Consider the following 20,629-nt stretch of genomic DNA (forward strand, 5'->3'; position numbering starts at 1 on the left):
TCAGTAGAGTTAGCATCAGTCAAACAGTAAGTTCAGAGTTGGTCATCCAGGATCCGAAAATAGAGAGAGACTCAGAGCCTGGATCGAAGACTAAGGGGGGCGGATGGCCCAAAGGAATGGAGACCATGAATCTTTGGGTAGATGGAGTTTGTTAGTTGGTGTGGGGTAGGATGATAAAGGATGGATGATAATAGTTAAAGAAGTAGGAGATGATCGACTAAGCGGGATAAGTAGAACCAGCGGATACGAGACCTTCGTTTACTTATTACGAGACTGTGTAACGGTCTCAAAATTTTATATAAAACAGTGGTAATACCGTACTGTAATCACGGCTGAATGTTGAATACACAACTGTTGTGTACGGAAATTTATAGATACGGCACTAAGCTTAATCTAGCAGCCGCATCAACTCCCGATTTTTTCTCCAATCTTTTTCTTTCGGAATTTTGGTTCAACCAGTCGCGGTTCGTCGTTCAGGCTCCCAGGACAGTAGACAAACCGGCTGGTTGTCTCTGCAATACCCACTGCTTCAACCAACGCAAGGAAGAAAAACTGGCAGGCTGGCAGACTGGATTTCCCTTCGAGCCAATGGCATATGCGATGATCTCCACTCCCTTCTCTGAGTTGACCCCCCTCAGACTCTCAAAGTGGTGCAACAGTCGGCCATGCATCAACGATGACCTCTCTCTCTCTCTGTGTGTGTGTTTGTGCTGCCCACTTCCACACCCACCCCCCTCTCCCCCACTTTCACTGAGAGAAAAAAAAAGGACAAAAAAAAGGAACAAGAAGGAAAGATAATTAATTCCTGACTCGATGGTACCGTTCCTTCTACCTCTTTCCTCCGTTCAATGTGGTTCAGATCAAATGAAACAGTGAATGGGTGCCACGCTACCGGGCTGATCCCATGGCCATCCCCATAGCATGGCATGGCATGGCATCTCATCAATTACTCGATATGGAGCTGTCCCTTTCACCCTCAAACAGACCTAAATGAATAGCGTCAAACTAAGTCCCTAAGACTTTGATACGCTTTACTATTTCCGTCATCCTTGAGGCCGAAGCTACGTTGGGCGCCACCGGTCCTGATTGCATCAGACTATGTGGCCCCCGATCAGATACTGCCAACATTTGCTTTGATTAGAGTGGTTAAAGTGAATAAAAATAATTCTGGAACTGACATCGTGCAGTGGCTGACCTAACATCCTGCCTCCTGCTCAGTCATCGAGTCAGACATACAGGAGAGGCTGGCTGTCGGCTGCTTGATCACACTTCACAGGCCTCTTCTTCCACCTCTATACCTAAGCCTTTTTCCTTTATTCTTCTAGTTTTTTTTTTTTTTTTTCCTGGCTCGCATATTCTCCTCGCATTTACGCTTTTCTAGCCTTTTTGGCCACCGTTCGTTCGACCCTTCAGAATTCTTTTCTTACGCATAAGCATAGGTTCTTGCCATTCGTTATATTAACAAAGCATTCGTCTCTGTTTCCTTCTCTTATTCCCTTGTTGAAGCCCGGGTGCATCTTACGCCACATCCAAAGAGACTTATTAGAATCATGACTTAGGGCATGACGTTTTCCTCCTCGGAATATACGAACCTATATTCTTAATAGTAATCGCCTTCGCTCGCTGCTTTCTACTCACGATACATGTCCTTCATTGCCGCGCCGTTTGTGGTGACGCCCTAATCTTTAATCGAGATGGCGAAAATCCTCGACGTCTCACCCGTCGGGTGGGATGGGATGAAGAATCACTGGTGGCAGTTTGTACGTCAACTGTGTGCACGGTGTCTTTGAGAGAAGCTGGAAGGTTTTACCATGCTGATTCATCATAGGTCCTGATCGGCATTCTGTTGGCAAGTGTCACATGTGGGTGTCTCTATCTCACATACTCTGGATTCAATAGATTTACCAAATGGTACAAGGTAAGACTCATTCGCGGACTGACATGGCACCTGAAAAGCGCCGGTCTAATACGCTCTCTAGTCGCGACCTCGCAAGGAGGTGGTACCTGCCAATGTAGTCCAACAGTTGGACAAGCTCGCGAATCAACAGCTTGCTCTTACTACTGCGCACTATAAAGAGAAGCCCAAGGAGAAGCCATCTTCTGTGGGAGTCTACCTGGGGTCATTCACTACTCCCCTAGACGAGACTCACCGTCAACTGCTGGAACGCTGGGATCTCATCATCGTCGATCCACTCAAGCCCGGCGTGGTACCTGCAATCACCCAAGTGCGAGGCAAGCAGTTCCTTGGTAGACTTGATCTTACCCTGCTTCTCAGTCAAGAAACGACTTCAACCGCCATCGGGAAGATCGGCAATGTCTTGGCTGGCAGCTTCCGCGAAACGGCCTTCGATGGTGTTCTGCTTGCCAATTGGGAAGACAAGTTCTCCTCGACGGTACTTGCGAGATTGTGTGGGACGATTAGCGACCTTGGCCTGGCCGTCTACCTGGAGACTGCTCCCCCCAAATTTCTCCAAGACCCTGATATCTTGCAAGCGACTGCTATTTCCGGTCTGGTCATCAAGAATGCGAGTATTCTTCCCGATGGCCAGAAGCGTGATTACTTTCAACTCGAAAAACTACGTCCGACGATCAAGGCGTTCGTCTCCGAGGCGTGCATGCGTGATTTCTTGGTAATAGCCTGGGAGACCATTGACGACAATGCATCGCTCTCCAACGCGGTTATCCAAAGATCAATGCAGTGGTGCAATTTCTACAGCGCAATCCCATGGATTGGTCGCGCGTCCGCTCTCGAGAACGCTGCCCTGAATGTCAAAATATTGGAGCCTCTTTCCTCCTTCACATGGTTAAAAGATGCCGACATCATGAAGGCTCATGATCGCTGGCGCACAAATCTTCACATTGAACGCCAGTCTGTCCAGAATGGTTCCTGGGACTCTTTGATTCCCTTTTTCCCGACCTTGGAGAGCCTTCTCTCATCATCGGAATACGAGGCGCAACTCATCGTCAGGTCAACCGGGTCTCTGCGCGAACCTCCAGAATGGGTTGCTCAGGTTAAGTCGCAAGGTAGCCCGTTATCGATCTCCATGGCCGGCGCTGAATTCAAGGAGCTAGGATGCTTTCCTCTCGGCTCAGAAGCGACGCCTTTGGCCTTTGCCGAAATCCTGCAGTCCCAGCAGCGACTCAAGTCGCACAGCTTGCTTCACCCTGTTCCTACAACTAAGCTACAGAGCATGGGTCTTCTCCTTAGACAGTTCCATGATAGTTTGAACTGCTTGGATTGGAGCCCCTCTGAACAGCTTGCAGTAGCAATCAAGCAGCTGGCGTCGTTCGCCTCCTCCGATCAATTGCGAGTATATCTTGGATTGGATTCTGGTTTACGCAAAAGTACGGATGTCCGGTTTTGGGGTGTCTATCAGATGGATGCAGATGGGATTGATGTGTTTCTCTCCAAAAATGCGCAAGGTCTGACGGGTACTGTGTTGCACACATTTCTGTCGGCAAGAGGCTTCCCACGGCATCTTTGCTTCGAGGCTGAAACCGCTTTAGCGCAATGGTCAAAAGATTGTGTCGAGGCAGTCGGCTTACCGCGTCGCATTGTACAGGATATTGACGCCTTGAGTCCTGAAGAGCGACTCCTCTTGTTGCAACATCTTTCCTTGACTGACGCAGCAAGCTCGATGTCGGAGGAGATTTGCGCCTATATACGCAGACAGCTTATAGATATGCCTTCGCTCGCCCAGCTCAAGGAGCTGAACACCACTGCCTATCTCGAGGGATTGGCTACCCCGGAAATGGTGGTAGATACCCGTATCACCTGGTACAAGGGGCAGGGCTGTCAGTTTCCATCGCCGTCACTCTGTCTCGCCTTGTTTAAGGAAGCCGAATCTGTCCTCAACAACATCCTTCGAGAGCGAAGAGAGCATGACCTTGCTCAGATCTCTCAGGCCCTGTGCCAACTTGTGCAGAACTCCTCCATCGATGCTTATACTGACATGATGACTCTCGCTCTGTTTTGTGCGGCAAGAAAGGGTGCGTTGGACGAGATTTACACCGAGGTCACTGACCGAAATCCGCTTTTCAACAACCAGTCCGACCAGGCAGCTGCCTTCGCCGAGTCCTTCGCCCTTGGCTCGCGTTGTGAAGCTTACTTCGACCTGGTGCCCAGTGCTTTCGGAAAGTTGCTGTCCAACCGATTCCGCAAGAGTTATACAAACGACAAGCTGCCTAACTGGATCAATGGTGCTCCTGATATGGCTACATCGTACGCTGGTGCACAGATTGATGTGAATCCCGCCGATAAGGTCAAGCCTATGCGTGGCTATCAACGATTCACGTTTCTGAGTGTCTTCGCTTTCCCGGCGCTGATCGATATTATCTTGCTTACCATTATTGGGCGAGGCCTCTATCTTTCTGCTTTCATGACCTATGCCGAGCAACAGAGTGCTACCATCGCCTTGATGATTTCTTTGTTGTTGTCTGGTGCCATCGGGACGTGGATCGCATGTGGGGGTCCCTATTATTTGATCTCAATGGCCTTCGCTGCTGCAAATATGTTTGTCCTGATTCGACTGATTGCTGGAGTTGCGTTCACGGTTGCTGGAGGTCTCATTGGATTCATTGCGATCTCTGCCACGGAGAGCGCACGGGCTGGAATCATTTTTTACCTGTATCTGATTGCCTTGACGATTTACTTCTCGTCCTTTGCCTCCCTCGCCAGTTTCAGCTATCCCGGGTCGACTTTCCTCTCAGGTCGCAAAATCATCTTTGCCTGCGTTCCCATCCTCTTCATCTCGCCCATTGTGACGACTTTCACTGGCCATGATTCAGCCATCTACCTTGCAGTCATTTATGTCTTCATCATTGTCCTGCTCATTGGTCTCCGGTCTATTGCCTCTAAGTGGGTCACTTGGTACCAGAGCTTGAGAAGGACAGATGACACAGAAATCCGCAAGTGGTATATTGCTACCTATGGTAACGGTGACGAGAAGGTCTTTGGAACCCTCAGCGATCCGGCCGTGTTGAAGCTGTCTAGAGAAGCGCTTCTGAAGGATGTGATGGCGGAGAAAAACCGTCGCTTCTATCAGAAGTCCACAACAGACACTCTGGTTCTTGAATTAGCCAGGGACTGGGATGCCACCAACTTTCTCCTGGATTGGTACTGCAGGTACGCTGACGTACCCAGGCCCATTCCGTTCAGCTCGTCCTGGAACATCCAAACCAAAGTCGGCTTGGATGTGCTCAGGAACTCACAGAAGGGTATCCGGTTGCACAATGCTTTCATTCAATGGCGGCAATCGAGCAGGGAAATTGGCTGTGGTGTTCTATACTTTGTCGTGGCTCTTCTGGATAAATGGGTGCAACTTCTCTCTGGCGGGCACGGCGTGGGCCTTTTGTCTGCTGCGGATAACGAATCCCAGAGAATGGCCGTAGGATTCGGCTTGGCTTATTACCTCATTGGAGCTGTTCTGATCGATACCAAGGCTCAAGAACTGCATGATCTTGTTGGTCAGCAAACAGCTGTGGCTGTGCCCATGTCGAAGGACATCCGCGCGACGCAGAAGCGGGATGTACGATTCAAGAGGAAGATCTACTGGAGAACGCTTTTCAAATTCCTTATGTGGCATGTGTGGAGTCTTGCACTTGCGACAGCTCTTCTGTGGACATTCCAGTCTACTGTTCAAGCCATGATTATGTTCTGCGCCTATGTCTTGGCTTATACTGGATTGCTCTGGTACCAATACACCAAGATCTTCTCCGGCCCTCATGCTTTCAAGACCCTTCTTCTCGGATGTGCTGTTGGCTTACCGGTGGGAATCGCCCTCAGGGTCTGCCTGCCGCACTTCCTTTATTCCCAGGTCATTGGGCTGGGCTCAGCTACTTGGACAGTTGCCTTCCTCTCGCTTTTCTCGGCGAAAATGGGGATGCCCAAGAAAGTTGACTCACCTGTTGAATTGGGCAAGACATTCCATGCATACACGGCTCCGTGGTCCGACCCTGAGTGGTCACAGCAAGAGCTGCAAACCTTCTACGAAAGACTGGCACAGATTCCATCGGACGCGCGCTTGAAGCTAGGGCCCCAGAACCACCCTGGTGTCGAAGTCAGGGAAATTCTGCTCTCCCGCCGAAAGGAGCCTAGAATCGAGGAGGCTTTTCCAAGGGCAGAGGAGTTAATCAATCGAGCCCTTGCAGCGTGGGAAAAGGGAGAAATCACGGTGGAGCTTGTTCCATCGGGATCGCTCGGCCCTGGCATTCATGCTCTCAGCTGCAGCACAGCGACACACCTGGGAATCGCCATTGGTGTTGGACGTGGACTGGACCAGCGCATTGACGTTAGTGCCAATTGTCAAGTCATTGCTGAAACACTGATTCATGCCGTCGCCGAATCAATGCTGCACATCCCCCACGAGTATGCTATTCTTTCTGAGTCTCTTGTCACGGCAGGGGTGACCGAGACCATGGCTCGCCAACTGCGAGCAGAGCCCAATACCGCAGTCGTTATCCGGTGGGCCAAGAAAGAACTTCTCAAACACTTGTGTCTTGGCTTTGAATGCAATGCCCACTGGGAGAAGCTGCCTAAAGACATTAGAAACTCTCTGCTGAACCGTTGCCTGGGCCAGCATTCGCAGCTCTCAACCGAAGATCAGAGATGGCTCGAGGAACGCCTCTGCCGGTTCGACACAGATGATCTTGACGTTCATGTAGCGCGCTGCAATCTTGGTGCCGCTACTGCTGTCAGCATCCTAGACTATGCACACTACGGCACGGGCGAAGCTGTTGTCTTCCAGGATCCAGAAACCCCGGACTACATCCCTTATGTCTCCAGGAAGCTCCCCGCGATCGTTCATGTCTTTGCGAAGCCCTGGTATGCCTTCTATTATTCACTGGCGGCAATAATCAAGTTCATTGTCGTTGCTCTCGTCGCGGACCCTGAATTCCAACGAGAGTTTGACCATGTCATCAGCCGTCGTCATGCTATCATCCGTATACCAGCCACCCTGGTATTGAACTCGCTTTGGTCATATTCCAGGGCTGTGCAGAATTTGGGGCTTTCGTTCTTTTTGTTCCACGGTCGCAGCAACGTAAAGCAGCTCTGGAATGAAACTAAAGGAATGACCATCAGCATTAAGAAGAGTCGCTTTGTTATCCAAAGTTTGGATGGAACATTCTCTGCCTTCAAGCATGACGAAGCTGATGGAGGGTTCAAAATCTACTACTACGCTGGACAACACAAGACTGAACCAGAAGGCACGAAGAGTCTTAGCTATCTCTGCGTCTATTCCAAGGATATGTTGCTCATGGTGAGGCAGGAATTCAAGGGCGGAAAGGTGATCAACGAGTATCACTATGATTACCGTGCTCCATCCAAGAAGGGATTCTCCTTGTCCAAGCTGTCCTCTGCCAAAATCCCATTGGGCCGTCGCTGTGTGCGCGGAGAGAATCACCTTCAGAGTGTGCAATACAACAAGAAGGGTCTCATCGAAGCAGGGTCCTACATGAAGGATGGTAACCTCATTCGTTTCAAGTACCATTATCGCAAGAATCCACGTTTCGGAGACGAGTTACTTCGAGCGGAGTTCGCTCTCTCGCATATAACCTGTACAGTCTCATGGTGTGCGCCACCTCTGCGTCATCCCCAGAAGATCGATCGCTGGATCCCTCATTCCAAGGTTACTGAGGCGTCGTTCGTTCAGGGAGCAGACGTCTACGAATCTCGCTGGCTTTACGACCACAAGTTCCATCCCACAATTTTCACCACTCTGAACGGGCAAAAGATACAGACACCGCCAATGATCGAGCATGACTACCTCGCTGTGCTTGCCAAACCCCGGTACACCAGCTTCGTGCACGACAACCCTCTCGTGTACTGCGACCGCCTAAGCTCAAGTATCTTCACGCGGTTCTTTGGCTTGACAACGAAGCGCTTCCCAGTGTCCACTTCGCGCGCTCGCTCGCTGATCTGGAAGGCTTGGAAAGACCGTGTCGACTTCGATGGCATCATTGTTCGGTGGATGGATGAACGACTCTTGAGAAGAGACAAGACGCTTACTCCTTATTGGCGCAGTAGAGACCGCGGTGATCTTACTGCGGCCAAGAAGTATTTGGACCTGCGCGCCGATACAATCACGGCCAGTGCCGATCTGGACGACAACATCTCCAGCTGGACTCCATTGGCTGTCAAAATCAGTGATTTGTTCAACTTTGGGCCAGGCGGCGATGCTGTTGTCAATACGAGATCCAAGGACTTCGGCTCTGATACCGAGAAGTCACTGCACGTTATGGCTGCCGATACTGGTACTTGGCCGAACGAAGGAGGCGGTGTTTCTGCTTGTCGCCGTGATATGATCAACTCCCTGCGAACAATTAAGTGGCATATGATTTGCGAATCTGCAAACGACTTTGGGGTTCCCAAGCATCAGACCGAACAAAACATTCTTTCGCTCAAGGTGGTCCCTCTGTGGGGTCTGGACTTCCTCACGCCCACGCATGGTCTATTCAAGAACAAGCTCGATGCCGAAGTGGAGAACGTTACTTCCGCTAGCGAGATGGATATCAAGATGAACTTCATTCCTATCCTGACGGCTTTGGTCAAGGGAGCCCGTGCTGTGCACCTCTCCAAGGCTGATGTCCAGCAAGCAACTCGGGCCTTGGTGAATCTCAATACCTACTTCCAAGACTCACGTCATTGGACCCAAATCTGGGACAGTGAGATCGTCAAAGAGAGCTGGCGCGATCTCTGGCTGACTCAAGAAATGCCGAACGCAACTCCCTCGTCAGAATGGTATGAAACTGAGCTTCCCACATTGGGATCTCTTGACATCGCGCTTGAGCTCTGGTATCGCTACTTGTTCATTTTCTCCATCCCGATTCCTGAGAAGATCCCCAATGTATTCCAGGCATCACACCACAGTGTGAGCGCTTCGTACGGAGTTGTCTGCAAGATCAAGAGAAACTGTACATTGCAAATCTGGGACCATGCCATCAGCTGGCGCGAGACAAACCTCTGCCTTTCTTCTGCCCTCTGCAAGCTCTCACCTTTTGTCCGCAACGCTCTTCTGGGCTTGATGCGAGTCACGTCGGTCCTCACTTTGCACCACGCCGATATCATTCTGCCATGCGCCGACTTCTTCAACCCAGGCTGGGAAGTCGAGATCGGTACCTGCCAAGGCACCATTGAGCATCGCAATGTCTTCCGCCGGAAGGTCGATCCCGTCGTCAACGGAATTACCGACATGCAGAAGTTCGCCCCAGTCAAGGAAATCAAATCGCAGCGTCCTACAGTCACTATGCTGTCGCACGTTTGGTATGCCAAGGATATCAAGACAGCGCTTCTTGCGGCAGACATCATCATCAACCAATGGAAGTTTGATGACTACCATCTCGACATTTATGGAGCCATCGACAAAGCCCCAACGTACTCCACGGAATGTCAAGAGATCATCGCTTCCAAGGGACTTCGTGGCCGCGTCACTCTGCGCGGTAGCGCTGACCCCATGAAAGTGCTCGAGAATACATGGCTTTTTTTGAACTCGTCTCTGTCCGAAGGTCTGCCGCTGGCGCTCGGAGAGGCTGCTCTGACTGGTGCCCCTGTTGTCTGTACCGATGTCGGAGCATCCCTGCGTGTGTTGAGTGATCCTGATGACTTCTCCCGCTTCAGTGCTGTCGTTGCACCAAACGATGCCTTGGCTCTTGCTCGAGCACAGATTACCATGCTCGGACTTCTTGGGGAATGGAGTAAATATGCTGATGATACTGAAGCCCCTCCTGTCTTGACATCTTCGCCTACCCCCGAAGATGTCGCCAAGATCACCCGTCGCATGTACGAAAAGAGCGAACATCGCCGCAAGCTGGGTATGATGACTCGCAAGATTGTGCAGAAGTCCTTCAGTGGTGACCGGTATCTGCGCGAGCATGAGCAGATGCTCTGGATTGGAAAGTCGGCCAAGATCATGGCCAATCGCCCGGCCGCCAATCTCAGCGAGCCCGCGGATGTGGCCACTGCTCTGCAGCAGACTTTGACCATTGACGAAGAGGTTATCACCATCCCACGCAGCGCTGTCAACTCGTGGCGCTCGTCCGCTACGTCGGGCATGTCAAGCTTTTACAGCTCCGTGTCCAACTTCCCTATGCTGAGCGCAAATCAGCGCCCGTCATCCATGCGGTCCAGCCTGAGCAATGCTTCCACCGATGCTAGCTCGTTCCTCCCTCTCCCCAGCAATGCCTCTCTGCCTGTCTTTGCTCCCCGGCAAACTCTGTCGTGGTCCGGACTTACGGGCAAGTCGAACAACGGTCACCTTTCCCCGACGGGCCGGCTTTCCCCAGTTCTTAACCGCAGCGGACACCGCTCCCGCACGCACTCATTATCTACGGCTGGCCGGGAGCAACTGCGTGGCCTCCAACGTGAGGACCTACGGCAGTACCGTAACTCGGATGTGAGCTTGGTCATGCGAGACGAGTTTCTTCAATCCAGCTATTTCCGTGGTCTCGACGGTGGCAACAATGTCTGATTTGGTTCCATCCCACTTGTTTATCACCGCTGCACCTCGAGCCTATACCCCTCTCGCCTCTGGCTCGATGCACGTACCTCTATTTGTCCATATTTGTCAATTTTCATCCTATGAATATCCCTGTTGAATGTACATATGGTAGCCACATGATTCTTGTTTTCTTGCATTGCATAGCTTCGTCCTTATCACCCATACACATTTCTCTCTTTTTTTGGAGATGATGTTGCGATTTGACCATACTCAGATATGCTCGCTCCAAACCTTCAGCTCATGGTTGCATAAAAGGCCGTGGGGAACTGGAAATCCTATTGGCGGAGCCGCGGCCTGTCCTTGATAGACCAAGATTTACTTTTAGTCCATCCAACGCATTCCCACTGATTGAATTCTTTGAAGCCACCTGACATTGTAGACAGAGACCACCATCAATGCATGGACTGCTATGTCGCACAGCAAACACTACAATGAGTTCCCCCCTTGTCCCGGAAGACAGCACGTGACGTGATGCGCTGCCGCAAACGACGTCATCGCCAGGTACCCTCAGCTCCAGCCAAGTCAAGGAGAATCAATTCCCACACACACACACAAGACCTCTTCCACTCACGCCCGATGTTTACTAACTGACGAAACACGAAGCAACAAAGCATACAATGACGGCCCCAGAGTCCCAAAGCTACCCCATCGGCAGTCCCAAAGAATGCGAACGCATGGTCCGAGATTGGGGATTCAGCCATGTCTTCACCTGGTCTGATGGGAGGTAAGCTAATCTTCTACAAGTTGTAACTAGCATCTCAACGTGACTTGCTGCTTGATGGCTTGATTGACGGTGTCTTTTGTCAAAACCCATCACAGTAACGCGCACTACCCGCCCCATTCCCACGCCGGAGTGACGACACATCTAATCCGCAAGGGGAGTCTGACCATCACGTATCCCGAGGATAATGCTACGAGGCATGGAGGCGAGGTCAGGAAGGAGACGCTTGGGGTGGGCGCGAGGCTGGATGTGCCGGCGGGCAAGCTGCATGAGGTGTGGATCGGACAGGAGGGGTGTGAGTATGTTATTGGTGAATAGGAACTGTGAGATTGAGATACAGCACGGAGTATGTGTGTGTGTGAGGTCTAATGTGAAGGGTATTGGAAGTTTGGTGTATCCCCTAACAGCACCTATTGTATCAACTTGGTGATCAGCGATTAACCGTTTGAAACTACCCCACCGTGTTTGGAGTACGGAGTACGGAGTACTTCACCGCTACTTTCATGGCAACTGGGTGGGCTCTGAGCATGTTTCTTTGCACGGAATGTGGATGCGCAGACTGGACTTTTCTGCCTGATAGATGCAGCTGACAAGTCAATTCGTGAGAGGATGGAAGAGGCTGAGAGGGGTTATTGTTGATTGTTGGTGCATGAAAAATGCCCCGCATTGGTATGGGAAGGCAGCCTTGCAGCGCTCTAAATGCCTGACTGGCCTGCTGTTTGGATCGTGGAGGTCAAAGGTAACTACAGTACAGGAGATATCAACATAATCCTCCTCCTCATCTGCCTGGAATGACGGGGGTGAAGTGGGTTGGTTGCCTTTTAAGGGCCCCGTCAACAAAAGTTGAAACCGAACCCACCCCACTTCACGTGGAGAACCACAAACTCAAAAAAAATTTAAAAATAAAAATAAACAACAGACCGGAACTTTCTTCCACTTTGCCTGACTTTCTGAATCCTGAGTCCCTGACATCTTTGTCCTCACATTTCATCTCATCCATTCCCAGTATCTTGCGGCCCCCGCATTGCACGAACAAGCAGCGGGCTATTTTTGGTTCATTCCGATCGATACAGCAAGTTTGTTCTAGATTCCGTTCAATTTATTTCCTCCCCCCCACTCCTCCAACCACGGCCCGCAAGGATCATACCCAGTCGGTGTGGACCAGGCTACAATCAAAACTGGGACATCAAAAGAGGAGGAACACCACCACCACCATGGAGGGCGTCACAAGACAAACCAGTCATGTTACGCTGTGCGCATCATCATCACACTCGGTGAACAAAGCAGGGACTACTGGCTCTCGTAGCTCCGCGTTTTCTCCTCCGGTGATCACATACCTGGACAAGCTCTACAGCTCGTTGATCGCATCGCCGCAGCCGTTGGATTTCCTCCAGGAGGTGCAGCATGAGGAGGCTCCTCGCGACGCGGCCACGAGCGGCAAGGCGTCGGCCAAAAACCCCCTGGCGTCGTTGGCGGATTTCTACGCTTACATGGCCAGTCCGGCCGCCGATGCAATGAAACCCGCCGGTCAGCCAGATCTGTCGGCGCCAATCACTGATTACTATATTTCTTCCAGTCACAATACCTACTTGACGGGGAACCAGTTGTACAGTGATGCGAATGCAAGTGCTTACACTAATGTACGTTGCCCCTTCGATTCCTTGTCTTTCCCTGCGTTGCGTCTTGTTCTGTCCAAAAACCGATAGGGCGTTTACGCTGTGATCACTGCATGAGAGCATTGACATAAGCTTTCTAATGATGTCAAACATTCAACCCTGCACAGAAGACACTCCTCAGTGGGCGATACAAGACAAACGTAGAAAGCAGGCGGCTGATATGTCTTAGGTATTGCTTCGCGGAGGAAGATGTGTCGAGATTGACATCTGGGACGGAAAAGCCAGCTCTGATAGCTCGCTAAAAGAAGAGACCAGCAGTAGTAGCAGCAGTAGTAGTAGCGATGAGTCGAGCTCGGATGAAGCAGCCACTAGGCCTCAGATGCCTCGTCGTCGCAAGTCGAAGATGGAGAGACTCAGGAAGGCTACCGAGAGCCATCCGCGTCTTCACGCGATTTCTGAAGAAATAGGAAGATTTGAGGGTTTTCTGGGTCATCACCGATCGTTGTCGGGGTCCAAGCCCCCGGCGACGTCGTCTGAGCCTCAAACCCTGGAGGTCTCAAAGAATTCGCCTGAGGATTCCATTCAGATACCTGCGCGCCCGGAGCCTCGGGTACTACACGGTCATACTCTCACCAAGGAGGCCAGTTTTCGGGACGTATGCTATGCCATTCGTGACAGCGCATTTGTGACCAGCGACCTGCCGGTCATTGTGAGTCTGGAGGTGCATGCCTGCCATGAGCAGCAGCATGCTATGGTTGAAATCATGGAAGAGGCATGGAAAGGGATGTTGATCGAAGTGACGCCCGAAGTCGTAGCGGCAAGGACGCCGCCGCCATTGGAGGAGCTGAAGCGGAAAATCCTCATTAAGGTGAAATACGTCGCTCCGGACCACGAGGATAAAGACGAGGACCCAGAGGAAGAAGAGAAGCAAGTATATTTGAAGCATGTCCAGACCCTCAAACAGAAAGGCGATCTCTCAAGTCCCACGAGCACGGCTGCCGAAGCACCCGACGCCGCAGCTCCAGCTCCTCATAAACCGTCGAAAATTGTGCAGGCTCTGAGCAAGCTCGCCGTATTCACCAAAGGCTTTCACTTCAAGGACTTCACGCAGCCAGGTATGTCCGGTTCTAGCCCACAAGTTCTTGTATGGCTCTGTACTGAATTGGAATAGAGGCCAAAGTGCCGAGCCATGTATTCTCGCTTTCCGAGAATGCGGTACGCGAAGCCCATATCAAGGACCCTAACGCCTTGTTTGAGCACAATCGACACTTCTTCATGCGGGTATATCCCAAGGGATTACGTGTTGGCTCCTCCAATATGGACCCCGGATTCTTCTGGCGGCGCGGGGCCCAAATGGTGGCACTAAACTGGCAGAACCTCGACAAGGGAATGATGCTCAACTCGGGCATGTTTGCAGGCGAGCCCGGCTGGGTGCTCAAGCCTCCCGGCTATCGGAGCTCTGACGCAGACTCGGTCATCGTTCAACGAAGACAGCTTAACCTGTCTATCGAGTTCGTCGCCGGCCAAAACTTGCCACTACCACCAGGCCAAACGATTGACAAAAAATTCCACCCCTACGTGTCCTGTATTCTCCATCTTGACACGCCCGACGATGACTCCGGCGATTCAGCGAGCGATGATGAATCAGATTCAGAGAAGGCGGGCTACAAGCGAACTACCAAAACTGCCACAGGGTCGAACCCCGACTTCGAGAATCAGAAGATCGAGTTCCCACCCGTGCCAAACGTCGTGGAGGATCTCAGTTTTGTCAGGTAGGTGCTCTCCAAAGAGTGTCTTTTTGTGTTTCCAGGGCTGAGCAGGACTAGGTTCAAAATCAAGGATGACGAATTCTTCCGTGATTCGCTTGCTGGGTGGGCGTGTATACGACTGAGCCGACTTCAACAGGGGTACCGACTTGTGCACATATACGACCGCTCGGGAGCGGATACTGGTGGTGTTCTGCTGGTTCGGATCACCAAGACCATGACTTGATTCGGCATATGCAGCAAGCGATAGGAAGGGCGTTAGTGGTAGATAGGCATGGGCTCTAGCACAGACAGCAATGCACGTACGAAACAATCGGGATACCATGAATTAAGAGAGTTTATCAACTCTATATATCAGTACTTCAACGTAAGATAGGCTTAAAATAGATTTAAGAGTGGCTCTACTGGTCATCAGTGGATATATAAACCAGTGTAGAACTAAGACCGATTGTCCGGCAGGATCAAAAAGGGGAAAAGCTGGGGTAACCCCGAAATGGCAGTTCGAAGCGCCAGCTGGTTTGACGATATTGCAGCCCAAGGGACGAACAAAATATGCGGAAAAGGCTGCGATGGACAGTCTGGAGAGGAAGCATCTCACTTGGGCGCTCATTTAGCCAGCACTGAAGCTCGTTCCAGACACGAAACCAACGGGACTGAAATTGCTCGGTAGTACATCCGTTATCTTCGCCCAATTCGACGAACCTTGTACGATCCTAAACCAGCTGCGTCGCTTCCAGACAGAGATATACCGCGTGATTTGCGTGCATGTCCGGAGTCTTGACATTTTGGAATAGTCGATATGCATCCTCTTCTTGACAGCCTGGAGGCAACCATTTGGACGGGTGTAAAACTGTAGTTTGCGTGCCATCAGAGATAAGCGCACGGCAAAGGTCTGACAAGTCATCAGCAAGTCTTGTGACAGTTGATATGTTATTCCTTCCAGATAGCTGCACTCGCTAGAGGTACAGAGACTCACCCATCCTCGCATAACACCAAAATACTGCCTGTAACACTCCGGACTGAAGCCTTGGATACCAAATGCACTGAATAATGCAGCGCAACCCTCCAAGTGACGGCGCCAGTCTTGTGCCCTGGCCGACATCATCTCCAAGCAGCAAAGAAGTACGCAGGCCGCCACGACCTTTGTGTCGTGCACCTGGAGAAGTGGACTCAGTCGCCGGATGGCCTCCTGATACAATTCAAGACTATTGTACCAATTCCGGACACCATTCTTACGCTCGATCTGTCTTGTTGAGAAGGCATGGAATGGCATTAGAAAGAGCCGGAAACCCCTGGGCGAGGGCTGGGATTTGATGGCGGAAGGTGCATTCTGAGTCGAACATGTCAAGCTAAAGAAATTAATCGGAACCTCATCAGTCTATCCAGCACTTGAGCATTGTACGCATGATTGAATGCGGTTTGACATACCCATGGTACCACTTCACTCACATAAATCTTGAGATAGTAAATACGCCTCCCCTCAGACAGTGGGGCATGCCATGAATCCCGACCGTCCTTGGTCGAGGCTTGAGACAATCGTTCCAGCTGAACTCCACTGTCCACCGCGTCGGGGCTGGATGCCCGGGTCGGGACCGCTGAGTTCGCCAGCGAAAACAGAAAACATCGCAATTCCTCCTGTGACGCGAGGAAGTTTGGGTCCTGCGAAAAGCCATCCTGCGTCCAGCTCCCAGCCGCCGGAGATTGGAATAAACTACACTCACCACCTGAGTTTGGGGAAGTGTGAAGGTCGGCGCCGTTGAGGTTACATGAATGGTCATAGAAGTCCCGAGGAGTCAAGGGGCTAAGACCAAGCTCTACTTTAACTGGCGGTGGTTGGGCTTGCTTCTGCTGAGCACCTGCTACAGCATCGAGCCGTTGCCGCTTCGAGGGAAGCTCAGTGACTGGCAGGTCTGGCATGACTCGCCTGTCCATCTTTGAATCCTTGGTTCAGATCAGGTCTCACCAATCGAGATCGCCCTGACAACCGATAAGGGATGTAACAAGAGATGAGAAGGTTGGTTCCTGTTTGCTGTTTGCTGGTTGCTGGTTGCTGGTACCGGAGGGGGCTGGAAGAGCTACAGTACGACCCAACGTGGGAAGAGGTTCTCTGGTGTATTGGAAGGGTCTCGGCTCTTGTGCAATGGCGACACCTCTAGTTCCCCAGATCGTCGAATCCCCTCAATTATTTCGCGTTATCTCTGAACCAAGAACTGGGGTGATTGGCAAGGTATCATGACTCGAACCGTTCGGCAAACTGCCGATTGCGGGGTTGAAGCAACACTCCGGGGTAACATTCGCTTCTATTCCAGTTGCCGTAGCCTCCCCTTTCCCGATCAGGAGTATCCCGTGACTCTTCCCCAGCATATCATGGCACCTCAACTTCTCCCGAGACATCAATGACGATATCAACATCTCCCAGCAACGCGGGGATGAAACGATCTTCATATGCCCAGCGATCATCATAATGTTACCAAACGACTGGTAACCAAAGGCCAAATGAGCGTTCTCTCGAGGAGGCTGGTTCAACCATATATACCACTCATGCAGCCACTCACACCAGGGTCAAGACAGAGCATGATGCTCTGTCTTGACCTGTACAGCCAGCGATCAATATCGGAACATCATGACGCGCATACCTATGTTCGGGAAAGGCTTTGCCCTCCAAGCTGCCATATGGGCTGCATGTGGGATGGCCTTCATACTCTTCGGTAAGTCCCGTTTAGATAGGAAATCGAACCAGACATCTAACCCAGCGAGTGCTTTACTCCCAGGCTACGATCAGGGTGTCTTCTCCGGCATCGTGGAGAACGATGACTTCCTCGACACCATGAACCACCCCAACGACAGCCTCACCGGCATCATCGTCTCCATCTACAACCTAGGCTGTTTTGCCGGCTGTATCATCAACTTCATGCTAGCCGATTGGCTAGGCAGACGCCGCGCAATGTGGTTTGCCATGGTCTGGGTCATCGTAAGTGCAAGCTTGCGGCTCTCGTCTTCTGATTCATATGCGTTGTCCACACAAGGAGAACCTGGCTGATGATCGTCCCTTTAAACACAGATTGGAGCTACCCTGCAATGCTCTGCCTTCTCCGTACCGCATCTGATGATTGGTCGCTTCGTCACAGGCATCGGCACTGGAATTGAGACGTCCACTGTTCCCATGTATCAAGCAGAGCTGTGCGAGGCCAACAAGCGCGGGCGGCTGGTCTGTAGCGAGCCCCTTCTTGTCGGTGTGGGAATCGTCATCAGGTTAGCGCCCCCCCCCCCCCCCCGCCTCACTTCCCAATGTCCCACTCACACCTTTAATCCAAAGCTGACAGCAAGGTACCACACACAGTTACTTCTTCGATTATGGTATGGGATTCGTTGGCGGTCAAATCGCCTGGAGACTTCCGATTGCATGCCAGATGATCTTTGCGTTCGTGAGTGATTTACTTACTTGCCCAGCTGGACATGACATCCCAAACCTGATAAAGACTGACGCTTTGGAACTAATAGGTGGTTGTCGTTCTCGTTTTCGGGCTGCCCGAGTCCCCTAGATATTGTTACAAGGAAGGCCGCCACGAAGAAGCACTGCAAATTCTCAGTGATGTCTACGAATGTCCCAAGGATGATCCGAAGATCATTGCCGAGCAGGAGGAGATCCTGAAAGCTATTGCTATTGAGACAGAGCACGGAGAGTTTCAGTGGAGGTATGTTCTTTGTGATGTGGCTTGAGGATATCGATCAACCAACCAGCTAACCATGAAGGAACATCATAGAAACATTTTCAAATACGACCGAGTCTCCACGGGTCATCGAGTGTAAGTAAAAGTCTAAACCCACCATAGAAATGTCTAAGATTTGACTTGTCGGTTGAAGTCTTCTTGCCTACGGAATGCAGTTCATGAACCAGGTCGGCGGCATCAATCTCGTTGTGTATGATCCATCCCAGACATCATTCCGAAGACTCACTGTTAACGAGGACTCAGGTACTTCATTCCCACCGTGCTCAACAGCAATGTCGGACTTAGCAAGAACCTCTCCATGATTCTCGGAGGTTGCGTCCAGATCATGTTCGTGGTGGGCAGTATATTCCCAACCTTCTTCGTCGACCGGGTCGGTCGCCGGGCCCCCATGATCTGGGGCTCACTCGGCCTTGGGCTCTGCATGATGATGGTTTCCATCCTGCTCAGTTTCAAGGGCCACGCCAATGAGCACGCGACCTCTTCTGCAGCGGTAGCCTTCTTCTTCCTGTACATGCTCATCTTTGGTGCCTCGGTGAACTGTATTCCATGGTGCTATGTCCCGGAAATCTTGCCCCTTCATGCGCGCGCGAAGGGAACAGCTACCGGTATCTCGTCCAACTGGATCTGGGTAGGTTCCCGTGCTTGTCTAATCGTGAGGGAGCCTAAGTGGATGCTGATGGTTGCTATACAAAGAACTTCTTCGTCGTCATGATCACGCCAATCATCATCAACCGTTTACAGTGGAAGGCATACCTCATCTTCATGTGCACGAACCTGGCCTTCGTTCCGCTGGTTTACTTCTGCTATCCCGAAACTGCGAACCTTACGCTCGAGGAAATTGACTACTTGTTCACCAATCCGAAGAAAAGCGCAGTGCAAGCGTCCAAGGAGCTAGTCACAGAAAGGAAGAGACACCGAACTGCGCCAACCCACGTCATCCTCTCGCAAGTGAGCGGTGTCGTGCCGCCCGACAAGGAGAAGGGTAAAGCAAGTATCACGTCCAGGGTTTCCGATGAGCACATCGAAGATGCTTGAGGTCGAGACGAGGGCACTCGGCCGGAGTACACACTCTAGGGGGAAGGTATTGAGTACCACCTGGCTACGTCAGTGTTGCCTTGCTGACCATGCGTTTGCGACTGGGAACAGCCATGCAGCCACCATCACTGGTAGCGGTTGCAGGTAGCGGTTGCAGGTATTGTGGCCGATTTGGGTGACAAAGGACTTGATCGGGAAGCACCCCGGCGAGTTAGGTTAGAAGCGTGGCTATCAATCTTTACCAATACATAGACGATAAGCATATGCAGCTCTTCAGGCACTTTTTCCACCGAGATGCACCGAGATGTAGAATAGCATAAGCTGCACACTTGCAGCTAGTATTGAGCGTAAAGCCACATTCTCAGCGCTGGCCAGTCAGCTTCAAAAGTGTAGAGGTCCACGAGCCACACCGGCTCATGGTACGATAGCAGGCTCAGCAAGTGTAGGTAATGGCCGAGGGTGTTTCAAAATCCAGCAGGCAGGCTATAGTGACTCGTAGCTACTAACTAGTCTGTCTGTCCCGAGAATATCATGCTTCATGGGTATACCGGGAGCGTCAGGTGCCGAACCGAAGATGTGACAGTTATACAGACACTCCTCCCTCTCTGCATGACAGCTCTTGTGCGGCAGGGGTATGTAGGTGGTGGTGGTGGTGGTCGAAGTCAAGTCAGCCTTCCCTTTCGGGGTTAACGCAAGACGACGTCCGCCCGCCCGCTTTCGACTCCTTAGTGTTAGGACAACTAGAAAGAAAGCATGCATGCATGATGGAGAGACGTCAAGCGCTAACTTGTACGGAGATGCAAGATGCAATTTGCAATGTTCATCAGCCACCAGTCTCATGATTTGGAAATTTTTACACGAATACGCCCCTCCCAAGACTCATTCACATCTCCATTCGAGGGAAGAGGAACTGAACTTGGACCAATGATGCAGGCGGGCCCCTCTTTCAACTTTTCGAGAATGATACTCCGTTTGCACTGAAGCTGGGGGAGTAGGATAATGCGGTGTGGCGCCTCTCGAATACTGTGTAGAGTAAAGGCAGTGTGGGAACAGTGTCCGAATCGAATTGGTGGTTGCTTCTGTTGCTGCTTCGGCGCTAGTTTTGCTACTCTCCGTCATCTACGGCACAAACCAACGGAGTATCGCCGCCACGAATGAAAATGCGGTTTTTCCACCAGTTCTTGCACCGCGAAGTTATATCCACCGTCCTTTTTATATCGATGAAATCTACGGAGTACTTCTTATACAAACGAAATAACTAGTC

The 20,629-nt window shown here is 51.3% G+C and overlaps 5 protein-coding genes across 5 annotated transcripts; 4 read left to right on the forward strand and 1 right to left on the reverse strand.

Annotated features, from left to right (window-relative positions):
* Positions 1-1,334: 1,334 nt before the first annotated feature.
* On the forward strand, positions 1,335-10,864 carry gtb3 (glycosyltransferase family 4 protein). Its single transcript, XM_025578340.1, has 3 exons — positions 1,335-1,760; positions 1,829-1,918; positions 1,980-10,864. Exons 1-3 carry the CDS (start codon positions 1,695-1,697, stop codon positions 10,464-10,466), a joined length of 8,643 nt encoding a protein of 2,880 aa, XP_025427919.1. The 5' UTR covers positions 1,335-1,694; the 3' UTR covers positions 10,467-10,864.
* Positions 10,865-10,902: 38 nt separating this feature from the next.
* BP01DRAFT_326539 (uncharacterized protein) lies at positions 10,903-11,996 on the forward strand. The gene is made up of 2 exons (XM_025572888.1): positions 10,903-11,220; positions 11,316-11,996. Exons 1-2 carry the CDS (start codon positions 11,114-11,116, stop codon positions 11,533-11,535), a joined length of 327 nt encoding a protein of 108 aa, XP_025427920.1. The 5' UTR covers positions 10,903-11,113; the 3' UTR covers positions 11,536-11,996.
* A 170-nt stretch (positions 11,997-12,166) lies between these two features.
* Positions 12,167-14,917, forward strand: BP01DRAFT_359915 (putative phosphoinositide-specific phospholipase C). Its single transcript, XM_025575791.1, has 4 exons — positions 12,167-12,857; positions 13,063-13,948; positions 14,005-14,605; positions 14,660-14,917. The coding sequence occupies exons 1-4, from the start codon at positions 12,432-12,434 to the stop codon at positions 14,823-14,825; spliced, it is 2,079 nt and encodes a 692-aa protein (XP_025427921.1). The 5' UTR covers positions 12,167-12,431; the 3' UTR covers positions 14,826-14,917.
* A 42-nt stretch (positions 14,918-14,959) lies between these two features.
* Positions 14,960-16,859, reverse strand: BP01DRAFT_425968 (uncharacterized protein). The gene is made up of 4 exons (XM_025579775.1): positions 16,028-16,859; positions 15,836-15,948; positions 15,576-15,804; positions 14,960-15,491 (listed from the first exon to the last, which is right to left on the reverse strand). Exons 1-4 carry the CDS (start codon positions 16,529-16,531, stop codon positions 15,210-15,212), a joined length of 1,128 nt encoding a protein of 375 aa, XP_025427922.1. The 5' UTR covers positions 16,532-16,859; the 3' UTR covers positions 14,960-15,209.
* Positions 16,860-16,974: 115 nt separating this feature from the next.
* BP01DRAFT_359917 (putative MFS sugar transporter) lies at positions 16,975-19,644 on the forward strand. Its single transcript, XM_025575792.1, has 9 exons — positions 16,975-17,307; positions 17,371-17,570; positions 17,661-17,851; positions 17,940-18,024; positions 18,101-18,294; positions 18,364-18,405; positions 18,464-18,520; positions 18,574-18,958; positions 19,024-19,644. The coding sequence occupies exons 1-9, from the start codon at positions 17,238-17,240 to the stop codon at positions 19,363-19,365; spliced, it is 1,566 nt and encodes a 521-aa protein (XP_025427923.1). The 5' UTR covers positions 16,975-17,237; the 3' UTR covers positions 19,366-19,644.
* The last annotated feature ends 985 nt before the right edge of the window (positions 19,645-20,629 follow it).

Source organism: Aspergillus saccharolyticus, assembly GCF_003184585.1.
Source record: "Aspergillus saccharolyticus JOP 1030-1 unplaced genomic scaffold BP01scaffold_40, whole genome shotgun sequence".
Lineage (NCBI taxonomy): Eukaryota > Fungi > Ascomycota > Eurotiomycetes > Eurotiales > Aspergillaceae > Aspergillus > Aspergillus saccharolyticus.